This window comes from Anser cygnoides, chromosome 14, assembly GCF_040182565.1.
Source record: "Anser cygnoides isolate HZ-2024a breed goose chromosome 14, Taihu_goose_T2T_genome, whole genome shotgun sequence".
Taxonomy (NCBI): Eukaryota; Metazoa; Chordata; class Aves; order Anseriformes; family Anatidae; genus Anser; species Anser cygnoides.
In genome coordinates this window covers 7,050,658-7,070,000 of record NC_089886.1, presented here as the reverse complement: position 1 = coordinate 7,070,000, position 19,343 = coordinate 7,050,658, and the positions used below count along the sequence as shown (strand labels likewise).

The 19,343-nt window shown below is 42.9% G+C and overlaps 1 protein-coding gene across 7 annotated transcripts in view; it reads right to left on the bottom strand.

The window, feature by feature from the left end:
• GRIA1 (glutamate ionotropic receptor AMPA type subunit 1) overlaps window positions 1–19,343 on the bottom strand; it is a 187,694-nt gene that overhangs the window by 14,486 nt on the left and 153,865 nt on the right. For all 7 annotated transcript variants that reach the window (XR_010834958.1, XM_013176000.3, XM_067005527.1 and 4 more), the window contains 2 exons: window positions 4,121–4,319; window positions 3,349–3,596 (listed from right to left, as the gene is read on the bottom strand). Coding sequence is in view for 6 of the 7 variants with exons in the window: in XM_013176000.3 (XP_013031454.3) it covers window positions 3,349–3,596; window positions 4,121–4,319 (447 nt within the window). In the remaining variant the exon portion in view is untranslated. The remainder of the gene's footprint in view (window positions 1–3,348; window positions 3,597–4,120; window positions 4,320–19,343) is intronic.

Sequence of the window (19,343 nt, the reverse complement as noted above, 5' to 3'; positions counted from 1 at the left end):
AGCCTTCACAAGGACTGGGAGCCTCCTTCAGGCAGAATCCAGCCTTCAAAAAGCAAAATCCAGATGTAGTCAAACTCGCTACCAGTCCAAGAGAAGGCAAAGGTATAGAATTGAATATTTTTTCCTTTTTTACTGTAACAGTATTGTGGTCTAACTTTGGATGCATTTTAAGCCAATGAAAACATGTGAGTGTAGCTCGAGAAAGACTGACACTGAGTAAATCACAATTATTTCTGTCTTCTAAAACAGAATACAGGTTAATTAGCATTCTAATGTCTGAACCATCTGCAAAAGATTAGTTAACTAATGAGCCAAAATACATTGCAGCTTTTATGCGGGTACAAGTTGTTAACAAAGTAAATGCATTACAGTTTCCCTGAACACAGTATCAGCCATATGATCTTTGGGGCCATGCGCTAAGCACGGTGTATTATCTTTCCTGAGGGGCTTCATTTCATATAACCATCCCTCTCTTCAGTTCATGGGGAGTACACAGAACATGCAGTACTTCATCTTGAGAGTATTTTGAGGAAAGACTTAGAGGTCTGGGGTCCTGGAAGGAGGTGAGTTTTTAACAGGGAACATTTTGTATTTGTTCCCAAGCCCTAGGGAAACCAACTCACATTCATGGGATTTCTAGAGAAGTTTGCTGTCAGGCTGGCTGCTCTGGAGAACTTGCCCTCCCAGATCTCCATCTCCTTCCAATTCTTTGAGTCTCACATGGGGTTTCTTGGGTTGTCTTTCCTCTGTTTTGGACGACTTGGCTTTTTGGCCAAGCAAGGAGAAGAGCTCCTGCCAGGTAAATGGTTGGGTTTTGCAGCTGCATGACCATCTCATGTGAGACATGACCACACCTTGAACAAGCTGCTGTTGCAAGGTGTAACTTCTACCCTCCCATCACTGCCTCTCTCAGCCATGCCTAAACGCATCTACACTGTAACATGTCAAAACCAAAAGATATTCGAGGCCAGATTCACCTAGGAGGAAACAAGCTCTTTTAGCAGTCCAAGGGAATTAACTGATGGCCTGGGAGGGATGTTTGTACCTGCTACAACACCTATAATTACTTCTGGATTTTCAACCTTCTTTTCACTCATCAGTGGCAATATCCTGGCATTTTGATCTCAAGTAGAAGCAAGAAAAACAAAGATGAACTCTCATTTAGCATCTCTCTAGGATCCTTTCCTAATCATCTATAACAAAATGAGGAAAACCTGCCTCTCTTCAAAAGTAAAATGTCGCAGCAAAAAAACAAAATCCAGACGTGCTTCTAGAACAAACCCAATTTGTAAGTTAGGCCTGGCTCACGTATAACTCCAAACCAGGCTCAGAGCTTTTACTCTGTGGATAGATGTGAGTGAAGATGAAGCCTGAAAAGGAGACGTGCTGACTGTGCTATACAGATGCCTCATGAATGTCACCTTGCTCAGGGCAATCTCTCACGTGCAAAACGCCAAAGGGATAACAGACACTACATGAAGACTGTAGGGAACTATTAGGATTAAAACATTTAAAACAACAGGAACAAAACAAACATGATGGGACAAAAATTGACAGCAACTGTTCCAAAGAAACACCATAGAATGGGAAATAAAGCATTCCTCCTTTGCCATTAGGCCCATAAGAAATTCGTTCTACATGCAGTTGGGATGAAAAAGAGGAAATAAAAAGAAATGTTAGGAATTTTTGGAATCATGCCTAGCAGAGGGATGTTTGGAGCTGCAAAATTATAATGATTGATGCGCTTTTCTTTCTTTTTTTTTTTTCTTATTTCTCTTAGAAGTATGATAAATGGCTTCTTCACATGCCAACAAATTACAAGACAGGTAGGATGTTCCAGTTTGTTTGTTTTTATAATACAAAAATTAGGATACAAGATTGCTGTTAAAAAAATAAATAAATAGAATCAGACCTGCATCCTAATTTCCATATTTGCAAGACAGAAAACAAACAATGGTGTGAGTGTGCTGGAAAACATCTCAAAGCTGTGAGAAAAAATCCACCTTCTTTGGAGGGCCCCAAGGCACTTCAGAGCCTGAACCACACTGGATGCAGGAGTTGCCTTCTGGACCACCTGCATTGCATTCATGAGCTTCTCTAAAGTTACCTACAGCAACTGCTGATATATGAAGTGCTGAATCTAATTTGATCTGACTTAATAAATGTAGGTGCCAAAATCCTTGGGCCTAATCCACTACCAGTTGTTATGGCTTTGATTCTTTGGGTTAGTCTTGGCTCAGGAGCTGTGTGACCAGCTAAATTCATCAGCAAAGGCTCAACTAGTTGTTAGTACTCCAGAGACCATGTCTCTGCATTAGGTTATATCAGCAGTCAAGTATAAGGCCACACATACTACTCTGGTCAAAATATTTTGGTCAAAATATGTTTAATAAATAATTAATTCAGCTGGCCCATCAAACAGAGTACTTAGAATTATTATTCTTCATGAGTGTAACATGAAGAATTTGCATGGCCACTGCTGAAAGGAACCATACCACACCACTGGTGCAACTCGGATCCCATGCAAGTTTGCAGACTGTGGTAACGCTGCTGTGAGCAGGTAAATTTGCATGATGCACTTTGCAGGTGGCCAGCTCGTGTCTGGAAGGAGTATGGCTGAGTGCAGTGCCCAAGCTCTGTTATTAACTCAGGTCTGGGTATGTACTTTTTCGGTGTTCTTTTTAAAGGAAGGTCTCTGAAGATAGTTTACCTGACAATTGGCAAAGGCATGTGACAGCTGCAGGTCTGGGCGCAGAAATGCAGGGTTTGTGCCCTTTGGATTTACCTTAAATTTGGTGCTTGCCAAAATCTGACAATTATTTGGTGAATGAAAATGTGCACCTTTTGCAGGACTTTCTCAAAGCTGGCTTCCCACCCTTCCCAAGTAGCAATTCCTCTTAGGAAACACCAAAATGTTTTCCCCATCAGAGCTCCCTCTGCAAGGATGGATCCAAGCCAGGGTAATACCATACTCTGCAAAGCTGTGCATTTCACATGGCACAGGATGAGCACCCCTTCCAGATAATGCTCTGTGAAACCAATGGGTACACCACAGCAGCCCCCCTGCCATCACCTAATACAACAGAAACATTCATATTAAGTGGATCAGTCAAGATCCAGTTTCTAAATGCAGGGCTCGTATGACTAGATGCTCCCATTGCTGCTCAGTGGGAGCTGGATATTTTACTTCCCTGCACATCACGCTGAGTGTTCGTACACCCTTCCCTCCACCTCCCCCACCTCCTTGCCCAAAGCTTTTGTGATTAACATGGCAATGGAGATTGAACTGTGTGCATACATTGATTTGCTGGGTGGGCTGGCAAAGGAAAGCAAATCCAAGCTACTTACCTCAGTGCAGACCCCTTTGGCGTTGCAATGCCATAGCCTTTGGAGTCCAAGTTACCTCCCACCTTCATGGTGTCACAGGGCTTCCGCTGCTCAATGTACTCGTTCATGGTGGACTCCAAGAGGTAGGCATACTTCCCTTTCGACTTCCTAACCCGGATCATTCCCTCTTCCGTCGTCCTCACAAAAACAGAGGGTTCGGCTGACTTCATGTATGTCCACATCTTCTCAAACACTGCTATTTTGGATCGCTGCATAGGACAGCAGAAACCCAACAGAGGTGTTAACAGAGGTTTGAGTGCCAGCTCAGATTTCCAGGTGTGACTGAACACTTACCACATACCGGATGGGACAAGGAAGACAAACAAGGTAACGGGATGTTAATGATCCTCTGGCCATTTCCTGCACCAGGGCCCAGATCATTGCCTAGCCATGGGAGGGGTAGGATATTTGTGTATGGTAAGTGGTTTTACTGACAAAACCAAGGGCAAACCAAGCTGGAAGTCAGGAGATATCTGTAATGTTGGGGAGCACATGGATATTACACATTTTCATTTACAGTCGCAGAATATCATGTGCTATAGACACTGCCAGCCTTCTGAGCTGCCATGGGGAAACTGATTTTTGCTGTCCTAAGGGCAACTCAGAAGGTCCTAACATGGTAAGGGTAAGCAAGAGAAAAAACAGACCTGCGCTGCGGTGAGAGAGGACATTCCTGGAAGACTTGCCAAACAAGGGGCTAAGCAAAATGGTTGCATTAAAATTTCCTGTTTACCCTAAAAAACTCTTTAGTGGAACCAGCTTCCAGGGTCCCATAGGCGATTTCCGTCTGCTTGGCCAAGTCCTCGGCACTCTCAATGGGAGAAACCATCCTTTCCACCGTGAGGAAGGCAGCCAGGTTAGCTGTGTAGGAGGATATGATGATCAAGGTGAAGAACCACCAGACGCCACCGACTATGCGGCCGGAGAGAGACCTGTGCACAGAGGGGAGAGTCAGACAGGAGGGGTGTGAGGGTCTAAAAGATGCAGCTTGCTCTTGCAGGCCCATCATCTACCCAGGCATTCACCCGAAGTCACATTCTCCAGCCACTTCCAGGGAAGCCAAGGGTTTGTCTCAGTTCTTAATCTGTTTTTCAAGGTGTCAATGTAATTAGATGAAGAAAAAAAATCACAGTGAAAAGAAAAACAAAAAACACTCAAGAAACAGAACAAATCTGTTGATTTTCAATTCATTTTAGTGTATATAATAACGTTAATAATAAAATGTGGAGACAACTACCAGGAAGGTTCAGCTGGCCAGGACAATGCCCATCAGAACAATAGCTCTGGTGAGGTCTGTTTTATGGAATGTACCTACAATGAGAAGGAGCACCAGCGTGGAACCAGATAAGATATATAGACCATATTTCCATTGCCTGAAGTTTAAAAATCAAAACTCAACATTTTTCTAAAAGACATACTGAAGCTCAGAGAGGAGCTACAGCCTTAATGAATAATTTGCCTACTGACATTTTCTGGTTTGTACTCAGCAGAGGGCTAGACAAGATATTCATAATAATGCCTTAAAATCTAAGTGTCTTGCACTTGCTGCAATCAAATAGCCAATTATCTGTAACCATTGGTTAACTATGGAGATAAATAAGTCAAACAAGCATTAGTTTTTATTAAAATCTTTTCAAACCATTTTTTGGGAGTAAAAGATAATTTTAGAGTGGTCAGAAATGATGCGTTCTGCCTTAATTATTTATACACTCCTTCTCTGAATGCAGAGCACTGTTCCAGACAGAAGAAAACTTACGATGCTGTTTTAGAAAGCCAGACTGAATAGGGAGGACTTGGCCATGAGAAACACTGCTCATTTCTTTGTAGGAGTCCAAGTCTTAATGTGGCCTTTCTGCTGACCTAAGTCACTCCCCAGAAATACGGTTTATCAGACGGTAATGGAGATACCTCATTCCCGCTAACGGCACTGGACTAGCTCATGTCAGCATGTACCATGCCATGCCTGGGTCTGTGTGAAGCCTTGGGTCCAGCTGCTATGATTTACTGTGAGTTAACACAACTTGACAAACAAACCTGCATGCTCTGTTGCTCCAGTGAGGGAAAAATCCTGTATTGCTAATCACCAAAATTAGTGCTGGAAAGAGACTGAACCCACATAGCTCACCAGCTGCAAGACTTACCAGGATTACACACTTCTAGTTTGTCCAGTCTGGTTTTAAACACTGGCAATGCAATGGGAGCTGCTCCCCCAAACATGGGGTAATCTCCCCACTTAGATCAACCCACCCTGGAACCTTTGTAGTCAAAACTTTTTGAGATCACTTCCTAGCAGAAAGCAGGCATCAACTGCACGGTGACAGGACTCCCACACCTGCATTCACAGCACCCAGGGCAGAGCAGAAAGCACACATTTTCATGTGTGGACGTAAAAGTCATCCCACCACACATGCTCTCAGTCCCACAGTCCTGGAGACTGATCACAGACCAACTTCTGTGGTTAGAACTGGGTTGGGGTTCCATCATTTGGAGCGCAGCCTCTGCCCCCCCCCTTGCTTACTTCTTCCATGGGCATTTCGGAGTCAAGACAGCAAAGTCCATCTTACCATAAACTCAAGCGCAGTGAATGACTTTGAAGGATCCACCCCTAAAGTTCTCTCCAGATAGTCTACAGGACCTATCTCCAAGGTGATACTACAGAGAGTTTACAAATTATTTTCCTAACCACCCACATTTTAAAAGGAAAGACAGTTATGGAAAGATTTCTTCAGGTCTACAGCCTGGTTTCCAACTATCAGCCATATGCTTGTTACCCTCTCCTTCAGTGTCTCATGCAAACCTCCTCCTTAGCTGGCAACTGCAGCAACATTGCCGACCAGACTGATGGTCCCTAATTCCAGATTAATTTCTTGTTATGCCTCCCCCTCACTGCCAGACAGGGGGGGGGGGGGCTCACAGGTTTGTTGTGGGAGTGCTAGATCCCATGGAAAGGCTGGAAGATGGTCACTGTTCTTCTACCCTACCTTCAACTCTCCAGGAGAGATGTACTCACCAAACAACCCATGAGATGAACGGGGATGAACGGGGGGACCTGCAGGTGTGATTCACCCCATCTATCTCAGGTGGGGAGGAGGTCTCTCTGGTGACCTCCCTCTCTAATGAGTTTTGAAGGAACTGGGATCACTAGATTGGACCAGACAGTAAAATTTTAAGGAGCTGAACTTAGAGGAGATAAATGTCACCACCATGCTTACCATCTGTGGAGAATACTCAGAGCGCCGACTGTCAGCACAAACATATTTACCTTTCGTTTCAGATTTGGAGAGGGATTGGAGAGGGAGGCAGCTATGGATTCAGCTCACATGTCTTCAGACTGATGGGGAAGAGGAAAAAAATACCTGTCTCTAATTAGTCTGGATGATGTGTGCTTAGGGAAGGAAGCGCTCAGAAAAGGCAGAGGCATTAAACAAAAGTAACCGGATAATGTCAAATACAACAATCTCTGCTGATGAAGGCCACTTTGAGCTGGCAAAATCCATTTGCATGGCAAATAATCGCATTCATCTCCAGCTGCAAATTATACAGCCTTTCCTTCCTGACGAAGCTGGGATATTTCTGTGACTTGTTTCAATCCCTTCAGCGGCAGTCAGCCGGATTCCTGCCTCTAGACCCTCGGCACCCGAGCAGTATTCATTACTGGCTTATCCCACGGGGGCTGCCTGCTGTCAGCTGCAGATGGCTTATGCTTCCCAGCTCCGCACCTGGCGGTGACAGCATGAAAAAGTAACTATGGCGTATTCAGACTGGGAGGCAACAAGAAGGGCTGGGGAAAGAGGAAGAGGGGGGTAGAAGCTTTTTTCCCATGGGAGCAAGCTGGGACGGGATGTGTGTCCGTATCATGCACTGGTCTCATTTGGGCTGTGTACGCTGCTCGTGCTGGTCATTTCTCCTCATTAAGTGAGATGCTGTGAGGAGGTGAGTGCTCAACCGCACAGACAGCAGAGGAAAGGAGAGGAGATAAACAGCTTGCTGCGACTGCTAGCATGGCTAGGGCTTCATCTGTATAGTACTGTGCTGCAGACACCGCTAATGGGCAATGTTAGCCCTTGTTGCTAGACTGACTTAGAGCTAGAAGCTGTGAATCTAAACTGCTGTAAACACACAGCAGAGAAATCACTTAGCATATGGGCTCTTCAGGACATCGTCCGTTCACTCCGCGGCAGTGCAGCATCTAACACAAAGGAGCTCTGGCTGGCGAGGGAGTCTCCTGGAGGCTACTGCTGTACAATAGGATGTGTGATAATAGTCACAAGGAAACATGGCACAGGCAGATGCGATCCCATACAGCATCTCTGTGGCTCAGTAGCAGTGAACACAGGTTGAACAGGACTGGATTTCTCTGGATAATCACATTGCCTATTCAGATTTTGAGCCAATGCCCACTACTGCTTACCAAAAGTAAGTGGTTGGAAAGACAATATCCATTACAGCCTTGTTCTGCTACTTCTGTACACCACACAGGACAGCAGCAGTGCCACCATCAAGGGACACATTTGTAAAAGTGCCTTTGTAATTTAGGAGATAATGTTCCGTTTCTGGAAGTCACTTGAAAACTGGGGAGCTAAAAGTCTGGTCAAAAGCCAGTGGGACTTGGAGTTATATTTACGCTCTAATAACAGCAGTCACAGAGGAGTAGATACACCTTATACTTTTAGGTCACTTTGAAAATCTCACTCCACAGCTAGGAAACAGAAAATGACCTTCCACGGAAACAGATGTTCTACATCTCGGCCCTAGCAAAGTTCGTTTCTCTTCTCTAATGGGCAGTACGGGGTTTAAATCCTCCTGCATTGAGAATTTACATATCCCCATACCTGCCCAAGTGTAACATGGAGGCAATCAGCTCTCTGCCATGTGGAAATGAGTTAATGCCTCAGTCCTCTGCCGAGCTAAGGTGAGATGGGGCACACTGGTTAGTACTTTAAAGATATGCCATGGTTTTGACATTTGAATTTGTCCTAATCATCCCCCCTTCCTCTCCCAGACTTGGGGGCCTGCCTGCCCCTCACAGAACAGTAACAGGAGCGGGGGGCTCCTTTCCAACATCACTCTTGCAGAAGTAGGTAGTAAATACCCTGCCCTCGTTACCCGTGGTGCATATTCTACTTAAAATTACAGCTGGTTGGGAACCAGAATTTCAGTGCCTTGGAGAATTCTGAAATTGTAAATTAAACCTTAATATTCACAATTAGAATGAAAAGCTAATGGGCACAAAAGTCCTCTAAAAGTAGCATTCTGAAAATGATTGGCTTGGGTCCATCCAAGCTTTCATTTTTCTATTACTTACTGTTTCATTTCTGAAGGGCTAAAAGGTATAATTTTGACATAGTAAACAATTTTGTTTCTGCTTTCTCATTACAAATACTCTTCTTTCAGCTTTTATAATACATTAAAGTCTTACCTACCACACATATCATTTAAAAGGTAATTCTGGAATGTATTATTTTATATCTGTCTAATGGAAATACTGCAAATGACCCAGCTGAAATTAATCATTTTGATTTTCTCACTTAGGCAACACTTTTTTTTCCCACTCCTTACAAAAGCAACTGCATTTTGCCAGTAGAAAGCAGAAAACAATTGTGAGTTCCCTTTGTTCCCATGCAGTGATTGTTTTGTAATGTTTTAGCCTTAGCATTGATGGATTCTTCACAGAAAAAAAAGAAAATCATGCAGCTATAATCTCTTATTTCTTAAAACAAAATACAATCCTTGATCAAACAATTTGCTCTTTGATCTTATCCCTTGAACAAGGTATGAAAAACTGACAAGAGTTTTCCTCTGCTTTGCCATCTTATTAGAAGAAGCATCATACATTTTTACAAAAACATTAACACTATTATCAAAAAATATACAAAGTAAATGTCATCGGAAAACTGTTCGAGCAGCATCTCGGTTCTCTCCCACATCTCCCCTCCCCCTTACCAAATCCATTTCTTATGGAGAATTACACCTAAACTGACAGCATTTTAATTAGAAACGCAAATCTGGGATTCTAAAGCCATAGTTGCTTTGGGAGGATTTCCCAGATTTGCTGTTAAATTCTATTCTAATAAAGGCTCACTTAGTTAACTGACATATTTGTCACTGAATGAATTTATGCAAAACTGTGGAAAGAAAAGCTCCTGTATGCTTGTTCTGTTGATTGTGGGTCAAATCCACTTTTGGTCTTCTACCCACACAGATCCTCTGATCTCCAACACTACTTTGCTAATTTGATACTGACTGTAGATAATTTCATGGCTCTGTCTGAGGGCTGACTCGGTAGTGGATTAGCTGAAAATATTTTGCTCCCGTTCTGTTCTTATTTTAAACAATTTTTCAGCATTAAGCTCCATCAATGTAAATGAGCTGAGCTTTTTCTGCATGTCACGTACCATCTAGAATGACTGGTCTCACCGTTTTATCTCTGACCCTGACACGAACGCCAGATTTACTTGAGAAGTCTGTGAATAGCCATGGACATGTGAACTTACTGCGGGGATATGGAGCTGGGAACAGCTCTTGGTGCATTCATCACATAAATGCTGCAAAACTCTTATCCTCTTACGATCTGCTGTGCTACAGAGATCTGAATGAGCTACCAACTGTTTGTCATGAAATTGGAGTGATTATAATGCACGTTTCTCTATCTGTGCTGTATTATTAATTTTTCTTGCCCTTGTTAGCTTACATTTACTCATTATTGAATCCTACCACCTGGTACAAGAGTCTGGGCTTTATCACTGAGTGTCCAGAGAGCACTTACAAACAGCACTACGAATCAACTATTCCTTCCTCAGCTCACCTCAACTTCTCTGCAGAGGTAATAGCTGAAAATTTTAATTCTCTATGAGTAACTTTAACCAGTGAGAATGGGTAAGGCAGCTGAAGGTATGCAGGTACTGGGAATCCCATGCTGTATCTCTCCTGTTTGTCTAATTTCTAACATAAAAACAAACAAACAAACAAAAAAAAAAGGAAAAAAAGGAAAAAACTTGAGAGCTGCTTAACTTTTCTGTGTGGGCTGGAGATCTGCCCTTCCTCATGCTTTAATGCAAACCATGCCAGCTCATCCGACCCCCAAAACCAACATGCTAGAAGGAAGCAATATAGATTGCAGAATCTCAGCAGAAGCCATTTTACAAAGGGGCCTTAAGGTCACTTGCTGGGTAAATATTGCAACAACTGAACATATTGCCTGAAAATATGCAGAGTATTCAAATGGGAGCATATATCCATATGAGGCTTTAATTATAAGTCACAGTTTATTTATTGTTTCTTTCCATCTAAGCTAATGGTCTTGGACCATTTCATCTCTTCTTTTGCATACTATGTTGGCATTTTTTCTGCAATTTCCCTTTAATGGTCAAAACCTCTTTCTAAAATGAGTATTCCTGCTTAGACAGAAAAGTATCTTGCCATTTGTGGTTCTCCAGTTATCGGAGCTAGGACAGCTGCAAAGTACCAGCATGACTACATAGAGCAGCTACGTGCTGTTTTCAAAAGGTTCACTTAGCATTTTGACAGGCGAGAGGTACCTAGTGACCTAAGCAGAGGACTAGCAGCCAAGAGCTCTTCTTCTGTTCCTTGGGAAGCCCTGGCACTTTATGGGATCCAGAGTAGCTTGTTTCATGTCTCTAATTCAGTTCCCAGCTGTGGAAGAAAAGGTTGAATCACATTTATGAACTTCACCTGGGTGGGTGGTCTGAAGCATTGGTCAGCAGGTGGAATGTGGCTCTGACATTCTTCTGTGCCCATTTCTCCTTCCTGAAACACTCAGTCCCAGCATGCAGAGGCAGCGCTAGGTGGGCCCAGCTAAGCAGCAGCTAATTTACAGGCTCAAGAGCAGTCTGCAGGTTGTGCCCTCCTATGGCCTTCAATGGCTGAGCAATGCAGCCTGCCGAAACTCAACCAGCAAAACTCACCTGCTCAACCAGCAAAGTAAGGTGTCACACAAGCATGGACTGAAATGGGCAAGCAGCCCCCCTAGACTTCAGCAAGCCCCACATACTACAAAAACACTCCCACAAAGCAGAACTGCAGAACTGAGCTCTGTTCTTTGCTTGAGGGAGCTGCCATCCCTGAGCAGTCAGAACCGGCTGCTGAGTTGAGATCCCTATTCCCCAAACTGCAGGATAATGCACCCAGCTCTTCCAGAAGGCTGCTAAAAAAAGTATAGAAAAGAGCTAGAACAGAGGGATGAGGTGAAACACTGAGAAAATATAGGAGTAGGTTGAAAGGCAGAACAGATAGACCCAAAGAAATAGACTGTGATCCTCTTAAGTATCGGCACAATGTGCCTCGCCACATTGCAAACCAGGGTAGTTTAAGGGATTAATGTTTAGACAGAAGCTTGCTGAGAAACACGTAGTTACTTTGGGCTGCTCGGCAGCTCTGGTGAAAGGCAAAGTCATCCCTGTTTGCAGTTTTGCCAGCTTTTGCTACAAGGAAAAAGCAACTTTCATCATGCCTTTGAGCAAAAATTTCACTGTAAAAAAGGCTCTTCACGTATTTTTCTCACTTTGGTGACATATGTTAGCTTTGCTGAGAAAAATTCACAAGGTGACAAGCATAAAATTTTGTCAGAAGCACTCACTGGAGAGCCCCAGGAGATTCATTACTAAGGAACTTCCTCAACCTCAGGTGGCCCTGAATTTAACAGCAGCCATCCTTCTTTTTAAACAATGGCCTATTGTGCCCATGTCCTTTGCTGTGTTTCTAGATTTCATATGCCCTCCCTCAGCTTCTTCTACAAAGTCCGCTCGATGAAAAGGCTGTTTTCTTTTTTTCTTACAAAGATTTAGTATTTTGGATTATATATTACCGTTCTTCATTTTTCCAAAATCTTTCTTTAGTCATCTATATATGCTCACAGTTTAGAGCTCCATTCCTGAGACTTCTGGCCAATGTTACTATTTTTTTTTTTTGGTCTGTCTTTGGCTCAGATTTCCCAGTCTGAGAAGAGAAAGACTTTTTCTCCAAGGAGAGTATTTTCTGCAGTGGAAGGTTTTAGTCTGAGCAATATTCCCAAATATTCCCTTCCTTTTCTCTCTCTTAATTTCTGATCTAAAATGGGATACCTGGCCAGGATAGTAGATGAGAAATTTTCTCAATTTTCAATGTTTAGCCTTTCTTTTTTTCTACAAGGGCATACCATATTCCTTGTAGAAGTGGTAGGGAACGAGTATGGTCTCTCTTCCCAGCCAGTGCCTTTTGGGAGAGCCTTATGAGCACAGGAATACCTGTCTTTCAATGTTAAAACTCCCACACTAAGAAGCAGAGAGTGTTTCTGCTGGCTCTCTTTTACCTGCTAACATCCATTTGGTGACTTTTTTTTTCTCCAAAGGCTTCAGAAACACTGCTGAGATGAAAAGCTGGCCCCTGCCTCAGTCTGCCTCTCTGCAGCTTAAGATCTTGCTTCTCTTATGAGAGCTTCAAGAAGCAAGAGAGGAGAAAATTCTTCCTATGGGAGAGCATTCCGGGTGCTCGACTCCTACAGCTGGGCCCTTGTGACCCCCCCTCTTCACATCTCACAGTGCAGGACACATGCAGGATCACTGTTCTTGATGCTTTTCCTTTTACAATACAAGGACTCCTCTTCTCTTCCTCTCTGCTCTTCTGTTCACATATTTGCCTTCTATTACATCTCATAAGACTTCACTAGGAGAATTCATTAGTGTATATAACATGCTTTGAGTTTGTTCGAATAACGGTGATGTTACACTTTTTCACTTTTATAGGCTCTTTTATCTGAAGATCAAAGTAGTTAGTTATCATTACCATGACCGGATTATTGCTGCTTAGCCTTTGGATCTAAGGGTAAGCGGCAACTCTTCTGCATAGGCATTAATGAGAACTACTGGATGGTTTCATTAAATTGATTGAATGCCTTAAAGTATGTTAATGCTTACAGAAAGAGGTGCATACATGCGTTGTATGCCTCCTTCCCTTCTATCTGATGGTTTGGGTTAGGTGACACCTGGCTGTCACTCAGTTTCTTTAGTCCACGTGAAAATGGAAGAAAGACCATTATGGAGGACCTCAGACGTGCCTACTTCAACCCCAGACTCTGTCCAAGCACAGAAAAGCTTTTTTTTTTTTTTTTTTTTTTTTTTGTCAAAAAAAGCTTTTTGTTAGTATGACCCACATTTCCCCAGCACCTGCTGGTTGTGCCACACTGGCGTCTCGGATGGCAGAGTAGTCCCAATGAGACGTTTAGCATCTCATCACTCCAAACAGCACAATCTCATCTCAAGATCTTGACCTGCTAGTACATTCATTGATCCCTAGAGAAAACAAAGCAATTTAGGCTTATTCCACGCAGGACAGTTGTGAAAATGTTAATGACTAAGAAACCTTTGTGCTGGACCAGAACAAACTCAAATTGCCCTGGTGAGATATTTGCTTGGCTGGAGCTTTTGCCTGAAACAGAGAAAATAACAGAATGAAGGAAGATGAGAGGGCGAGGTGAGGGAACTCTGTGTAACCCTGTTTGCTCAACAAAGCCCAGATACCTTAGCACCAGGAGCAAGACCTTCTGAGAAGAAACTTCACTGATAGAAAGCAAAGCAGCAGCTTTCACAGAGGGATGCTTTTGATTTTTTCTTAATATTTAAATTGCATATGTGCCCAAACAGTTTGTGAACCCAGAGACTGTGTTGTTCCTGGTCTGTTTGCATGTGGGTAAATTTTCAGAATATGCCTACTTGTTTTAAACTCTTCCCATCTTTACAATTCACCTCCATCCTGGCATGCAGCACTCCCAGCCTCAGCAGGGAGCTCGTGTAAAACCCTGTCGTCCTCTCCTGAGAACATTTGTTCAACAACTGAGCAAAAAGTATTTTATAGAATATTTCCATCCAGGTCAACTCCATGTGGCTTTAATTAAACCTTAATTCTCCTTTCTACTTCTGTCTCTTTTTTCTCTGGAAATTATATTGCGTTTTCCAATTACTGAGTTTCATCAAGCCCTTCACAATGAACAAAACAGCACTTCTTTTGTACTTCTATAAATTTGTCCTCGCTTGCTCACTGTTTGGGATGTTGCAATGAACATGGTTTGCTGTATACACACATTCCTGAACTTATTGCAAAAAGGGCGTATGGTGCTTCCCTAGTTACCAGGATAGGTAGTTGGGATGAAATCTGGGACAAAAGCAAACTAGTGCAAAAATCCCAAGTGCCAGTGGAATACGGTAACTACTCTGAGCCTTCCAGTTGAAGGCCAAGAGGTTTTGGCCAGCTCCAGGGAGTTAACCCAGCAAGGAGCTGCTGTAGATGCTCTGTGTGGTGTGAGCCAGAACAATTTCAGTCGAGGAGTACAATGCTTATTTGACTGTATCCAGACAGTGTGCAGATGATATCTTAGTGCTGACAAAAGTTATGTACAGCATATGGATGAGTTATTTAAACTCATCACAGGGTTTCCCTGTGAAAACACACTCAGGGCTTCCCATCTTGGCTACAACATTTTTCCTGAGTGCCAACATTAAAGCGGGGTGTTACAGGCAGCTTTGCAAAGGCCACCACTTCAGGTAGATGGAGGTCACTGAGCTCCTCACAGCCTTTATCCTTTCACAAAAACACTTGGAAATCTACCTAGCTATGAGGAAGACGCAACCATGCACAGTCTTGACTGCAGCTTGCAGAATGTCAGGCCCCAGCTGAGCCGACTGCTCGGGGATAACAGGTTATGAAGAGGGAAGAAAATGAAAAGAGAAAGCGTGTTTCTATTATTGATTGAAAATCAGCAAGTGGGAGCACAGCGTAATAGGAGTCCTTGGAGGCTCTGAGGGTCTCCTGCTGGAGTCACGGAGAAGGCTATGAATCTCAAGCACCCATATAAATGATAGCAGCACTCACGATCCCGAGTCAGTGCGCAGCACTTGACACACAAGTAGCACATGCTATTTCCACATCAGAGATGTTCTAATAACATTTCCCAATAGATTGAAAAAAATGCCAGTGCACTTGTTTCCCCACTATTTTTTCTTTTGTTCTCAGTAGAAAATATCAGAAACATTTATTTAGTCCTAAAAAAAGAGATGGCAAATACATTTTTAGCTTAATAAGTCTGCTTTTGAGTCAAGTGTTTGACTTTTCATTTCAAATACAGCTGGTGGAAAGATTAGTAAATCTGTCACTCACTGAGGAGACTTTCAGCCATTTTCTTGCTGTCCCCCAGCAACCTCAATGGCAGAAGCTTGAAGTGAGAGTCGTGCAAGAGCAACTAGATGTGTCTGAGAGTGAGACCATCCCAAGGTACTGCCTTACAGATCATTGGAGGAAACATTCATTTCCTCTGCTGCATTTAGAAATTCTCAGATGGTGGAGCGTGGAAATCCAAGAGATTCATTTTTTCTTTTACAGATGAAATTGCATTTTACCAACAATATTCTGTTACTTAAGCATTTCTTTCTTCTGAGACCTCTGTATCCTTCAGCATTTTCCCAAATGAAATAGAGGATAGCAAGGATGACTATTTTGAAAGAATTTCCATTTTCCCCTGGCTGCCACATTTTGGTTGCCATGGAATTGCGCAAGCTCCGAAGGGGCCTGTTTAGATATATATTGTGCAATTTGTCAAGCTGCTCCTCTGGTGAGTCACTTTCCCTGGTTAAGTACATTTCAGAAATAAGTGTGGTCATCAGTTCTGGTGATTTGCAAATACTGCTCTTACCCTGTGACCTGAATTTCCTCTCCCTGGACATAATTAACTCTGCCAGGTAGAGATAATTGCAAAATCATTTGATACACTTTTAAAAGGAAAGAAGGCTTCTCCAGAAATTGAAATCCTAATTTTTTTACTTTTATTCTTAAAGACCAACATTAGCCCACCAGTTCAAGAAAACTGCCAAAAATAAATGGTCCTGAGTTTTGTCTCCATGGACAAGCCTCCAAGTCTTCCAGATTCACCCCACATTGGGGCAGGAATAGGAGGGATGCTAAACCAACCTTGTCCCCAAGGCAGCCCCAGCATGAGCTGCAAATTGCTTGTGCTCCCCAAGGAAAGGACAAACTGCCACTTCCTTCTTTGAAAAATGTACCCTTTGCTTTGAGACTGCACAGTGAATCCAACTGGCGGTGAGCAACCTGGCTTGTAGAAGCAAGCAATAAAATCATCATCTCCCATGTCTCCAGAGAGGCTTTAGCAAGCCCTGCCACTGACCTCTGCTCCTGCTGACGCTGCCTGCCTGCCGGGAATGGTACCAGCAATGCTCACCTCCTCCTTTTTCTGCCCACATAGGATCACATCTGAAAAAGTGTCAGCCCCTAGACCTTCCCATGTAAAAGGTGCAAGGCAAAATAAATTGAAAAAAAAAAAAAAAAAAGCGCAAACCCTTCCTGTTTGCTTGTAGGACTCCTGTTTTGGGAGAGTTTACACAGCTCTCCAGGGACTCTCTCCAGGACATGTAACATCTTGTTTAAGGTTATAATGGGTATTGCAAAGATGGCATCAGAAGTGTGCATCAGGCCAAAAAGGCAGGCAGATGCTTAGGGTGTCAGGGAAGATGCCTACTGAATCTGAAAAGAGTTGCCAAATAAACACCCAGACCTGATCTTCATTTCAGGAAGGAATTAAAATCCTTTTAACTGCTAAATGCCCTTGGTTCTCATTTCCCTAATTCTCATTTTTAACAAAATAACTACACCGCGAAAGTTAGTTAACAAAGAACAGAACAGAAATAATTCCCTTGAAACAATCCAAATGAAACCTCTCACCAAAAAAAGAAAAGACTATTTGTCCTAACCAATTTCTGATTTAGATCTTCTCTAGAACTGAATAAAATCCTTCAGTACTAGGAACATCTTGATGAAATTTGAAAGTGCTGCTATTTTTCAAAATCTCCAGAGGATAGATTAGAAAAAAACATCAACAACTTGTAGTGCAATTTTACTGTTATTTCCACCAGCTCTGTGGCTGAAGTCTCCTGTGATTTTTTTCAATTGATCTAAAAAGAAATGTAAATAAACAGGAAAAATACCAGAGGAAAGTGTTCAGCATTAATTACAGGTACATAATAAATACTGCATTTGCTCTTCCACAGACATCCCGCTATGACTGAGAGCACCACAGTGCCTGCAGAAGAAGCTGCAGTGAAATGTAAGCCTGGCTGCACACTGCTATAGATCAGCCAGAGTGCAGTGTTTCCTTGTCACTAAAAACAAATAACGATGTCCACAAGATACGTATAAATAATAGATGGTATCTATTGACTGGATAGCAGCCAGCATTTGTATCTCTCCTTCCCACCCCCGAGCGCTCTCATTCATCACCCCTGCCAGCAGACAACCCTAAGCAGCACGTTCCCTCCGCACCCTGCGCCGGCTCCAGGTCTGGGCTCTGCAGACAACTTAGGTCTCATTTCACTCTTATCTCCAGGCAGCTGAAGGGTGGATCACATCCTGCACCTTGTCTCCTTGCGCACAGTAAACACCCACCTTGCAGGGATCAGCCAGCACAGAAATTCCTCCTGCTCCTGCATCCCTGCTGGTGCTCTCAAAATGCCCCCTCGCAAGTCTGGCTCTCTCCCAGCCCCAGGCTGTGATGAAAGCTTCATTTTTCTCTTCCCTTCCAACTTAGGTTGACCAGGGTAACTCCAGCTCTGTTTTCAATATAATGAGCAATTATAATGAGCATTTTCAAGCAGGTATCGTGACACGACACCTTATTGTGTCATGACACAACTACACATATCCCTTCTACTCGTGTTATGTTGTGAAAGGAATCTAAAATATACACGTTTCATTCCCACAGCACAATATAAAGAATATTCTCATGAAGCCCTTTTATTTTTGGAAATGTCTGTTTAATTTTCTTCTAACATGGCACAAAGAATGGCTCTATTTGCTGGGTGACACTGTGTGATATTTATCTGTCAAACTCCACTGGGGACAAGACTTCTATAGTCACTTGGTCAAAACTGTGCACTTTCCATCTCATGGTATCTTCAAAGGAAGAACAAATGCCTTTCCGGAAGATATATTTTAACCAAATGCATTTAACTTTAGTCAAACATAAGTTTTCTGAGTTAAAGAAAGGGTAACTGGATTAAATTTGATAGTCTTTAATATACAGGAAGTCTCTTTTGGGCTCAAGCCATATGAAGCAATGCATTTTGAGATAACAAAAAATAGAAGATCAAGCTTGGAAGCTGAGAGCAGAAATATATATTTTGCTCACTGCTTTTTTTATCCGTTTCACTACAATCAAATAATTCATTCTGGAGGAAATGATGGGGCAGGTGAAAAATTCAATGCCTCTTTCTGCTGCAGAGGAGGTCTGGAAGCCCAGATGTCACCCCAGTCTCCTCCCCAGTGCTCCCAGGTCTGTCCTGAGCGAGGAAAGGCAGCAGTGGACTGGATGTTAGTGAGGTCCCACTCTCCACAGCTGCTATGCACCAGGGTTATTTTAAGCTCTGAACACAATTTATCAAATTACATTTCTGAAAAATGGTACAATATGAGTCATATTTACTTCACATTTCTCTTGCTGCAGGCTCTTGCTATTGGCCGCGGGTTATTTATTACCTCTGACGCTTGCTCTGAGAATCTCCTTTCTGGGTCTGTATTTCACATTTAATGAGTGCTTTTGCAATTTCATGTCTGTTTTCTGAAGTTAAGGTGGCACTTCGCACAGACTAATGGTTTATAGCCCGTTTCAGACTTCACTGATTTCTGCCTGCTACTGTATATGTGAAACCACTCACAACTCCAAAATGTTGCTTTTCCCCCATTCTGCTGTGTTTCAGTCAATACTTTGAAGACAAAGATTTCTAAGGGCAATTACAGGGACCATCTCACCTCAAATAGGACAATTTACTCTGTGTTGTAATGACTGAACCACATCACCAGTCAAGTGCTGGTACAGAAGGGGGATCGCACACTCCAGTGGGAAACTTCAGAGTTCCCAGGCTCTTTTTGGACTCATTGGGGTGGGTTCCTTGCCCATGTTC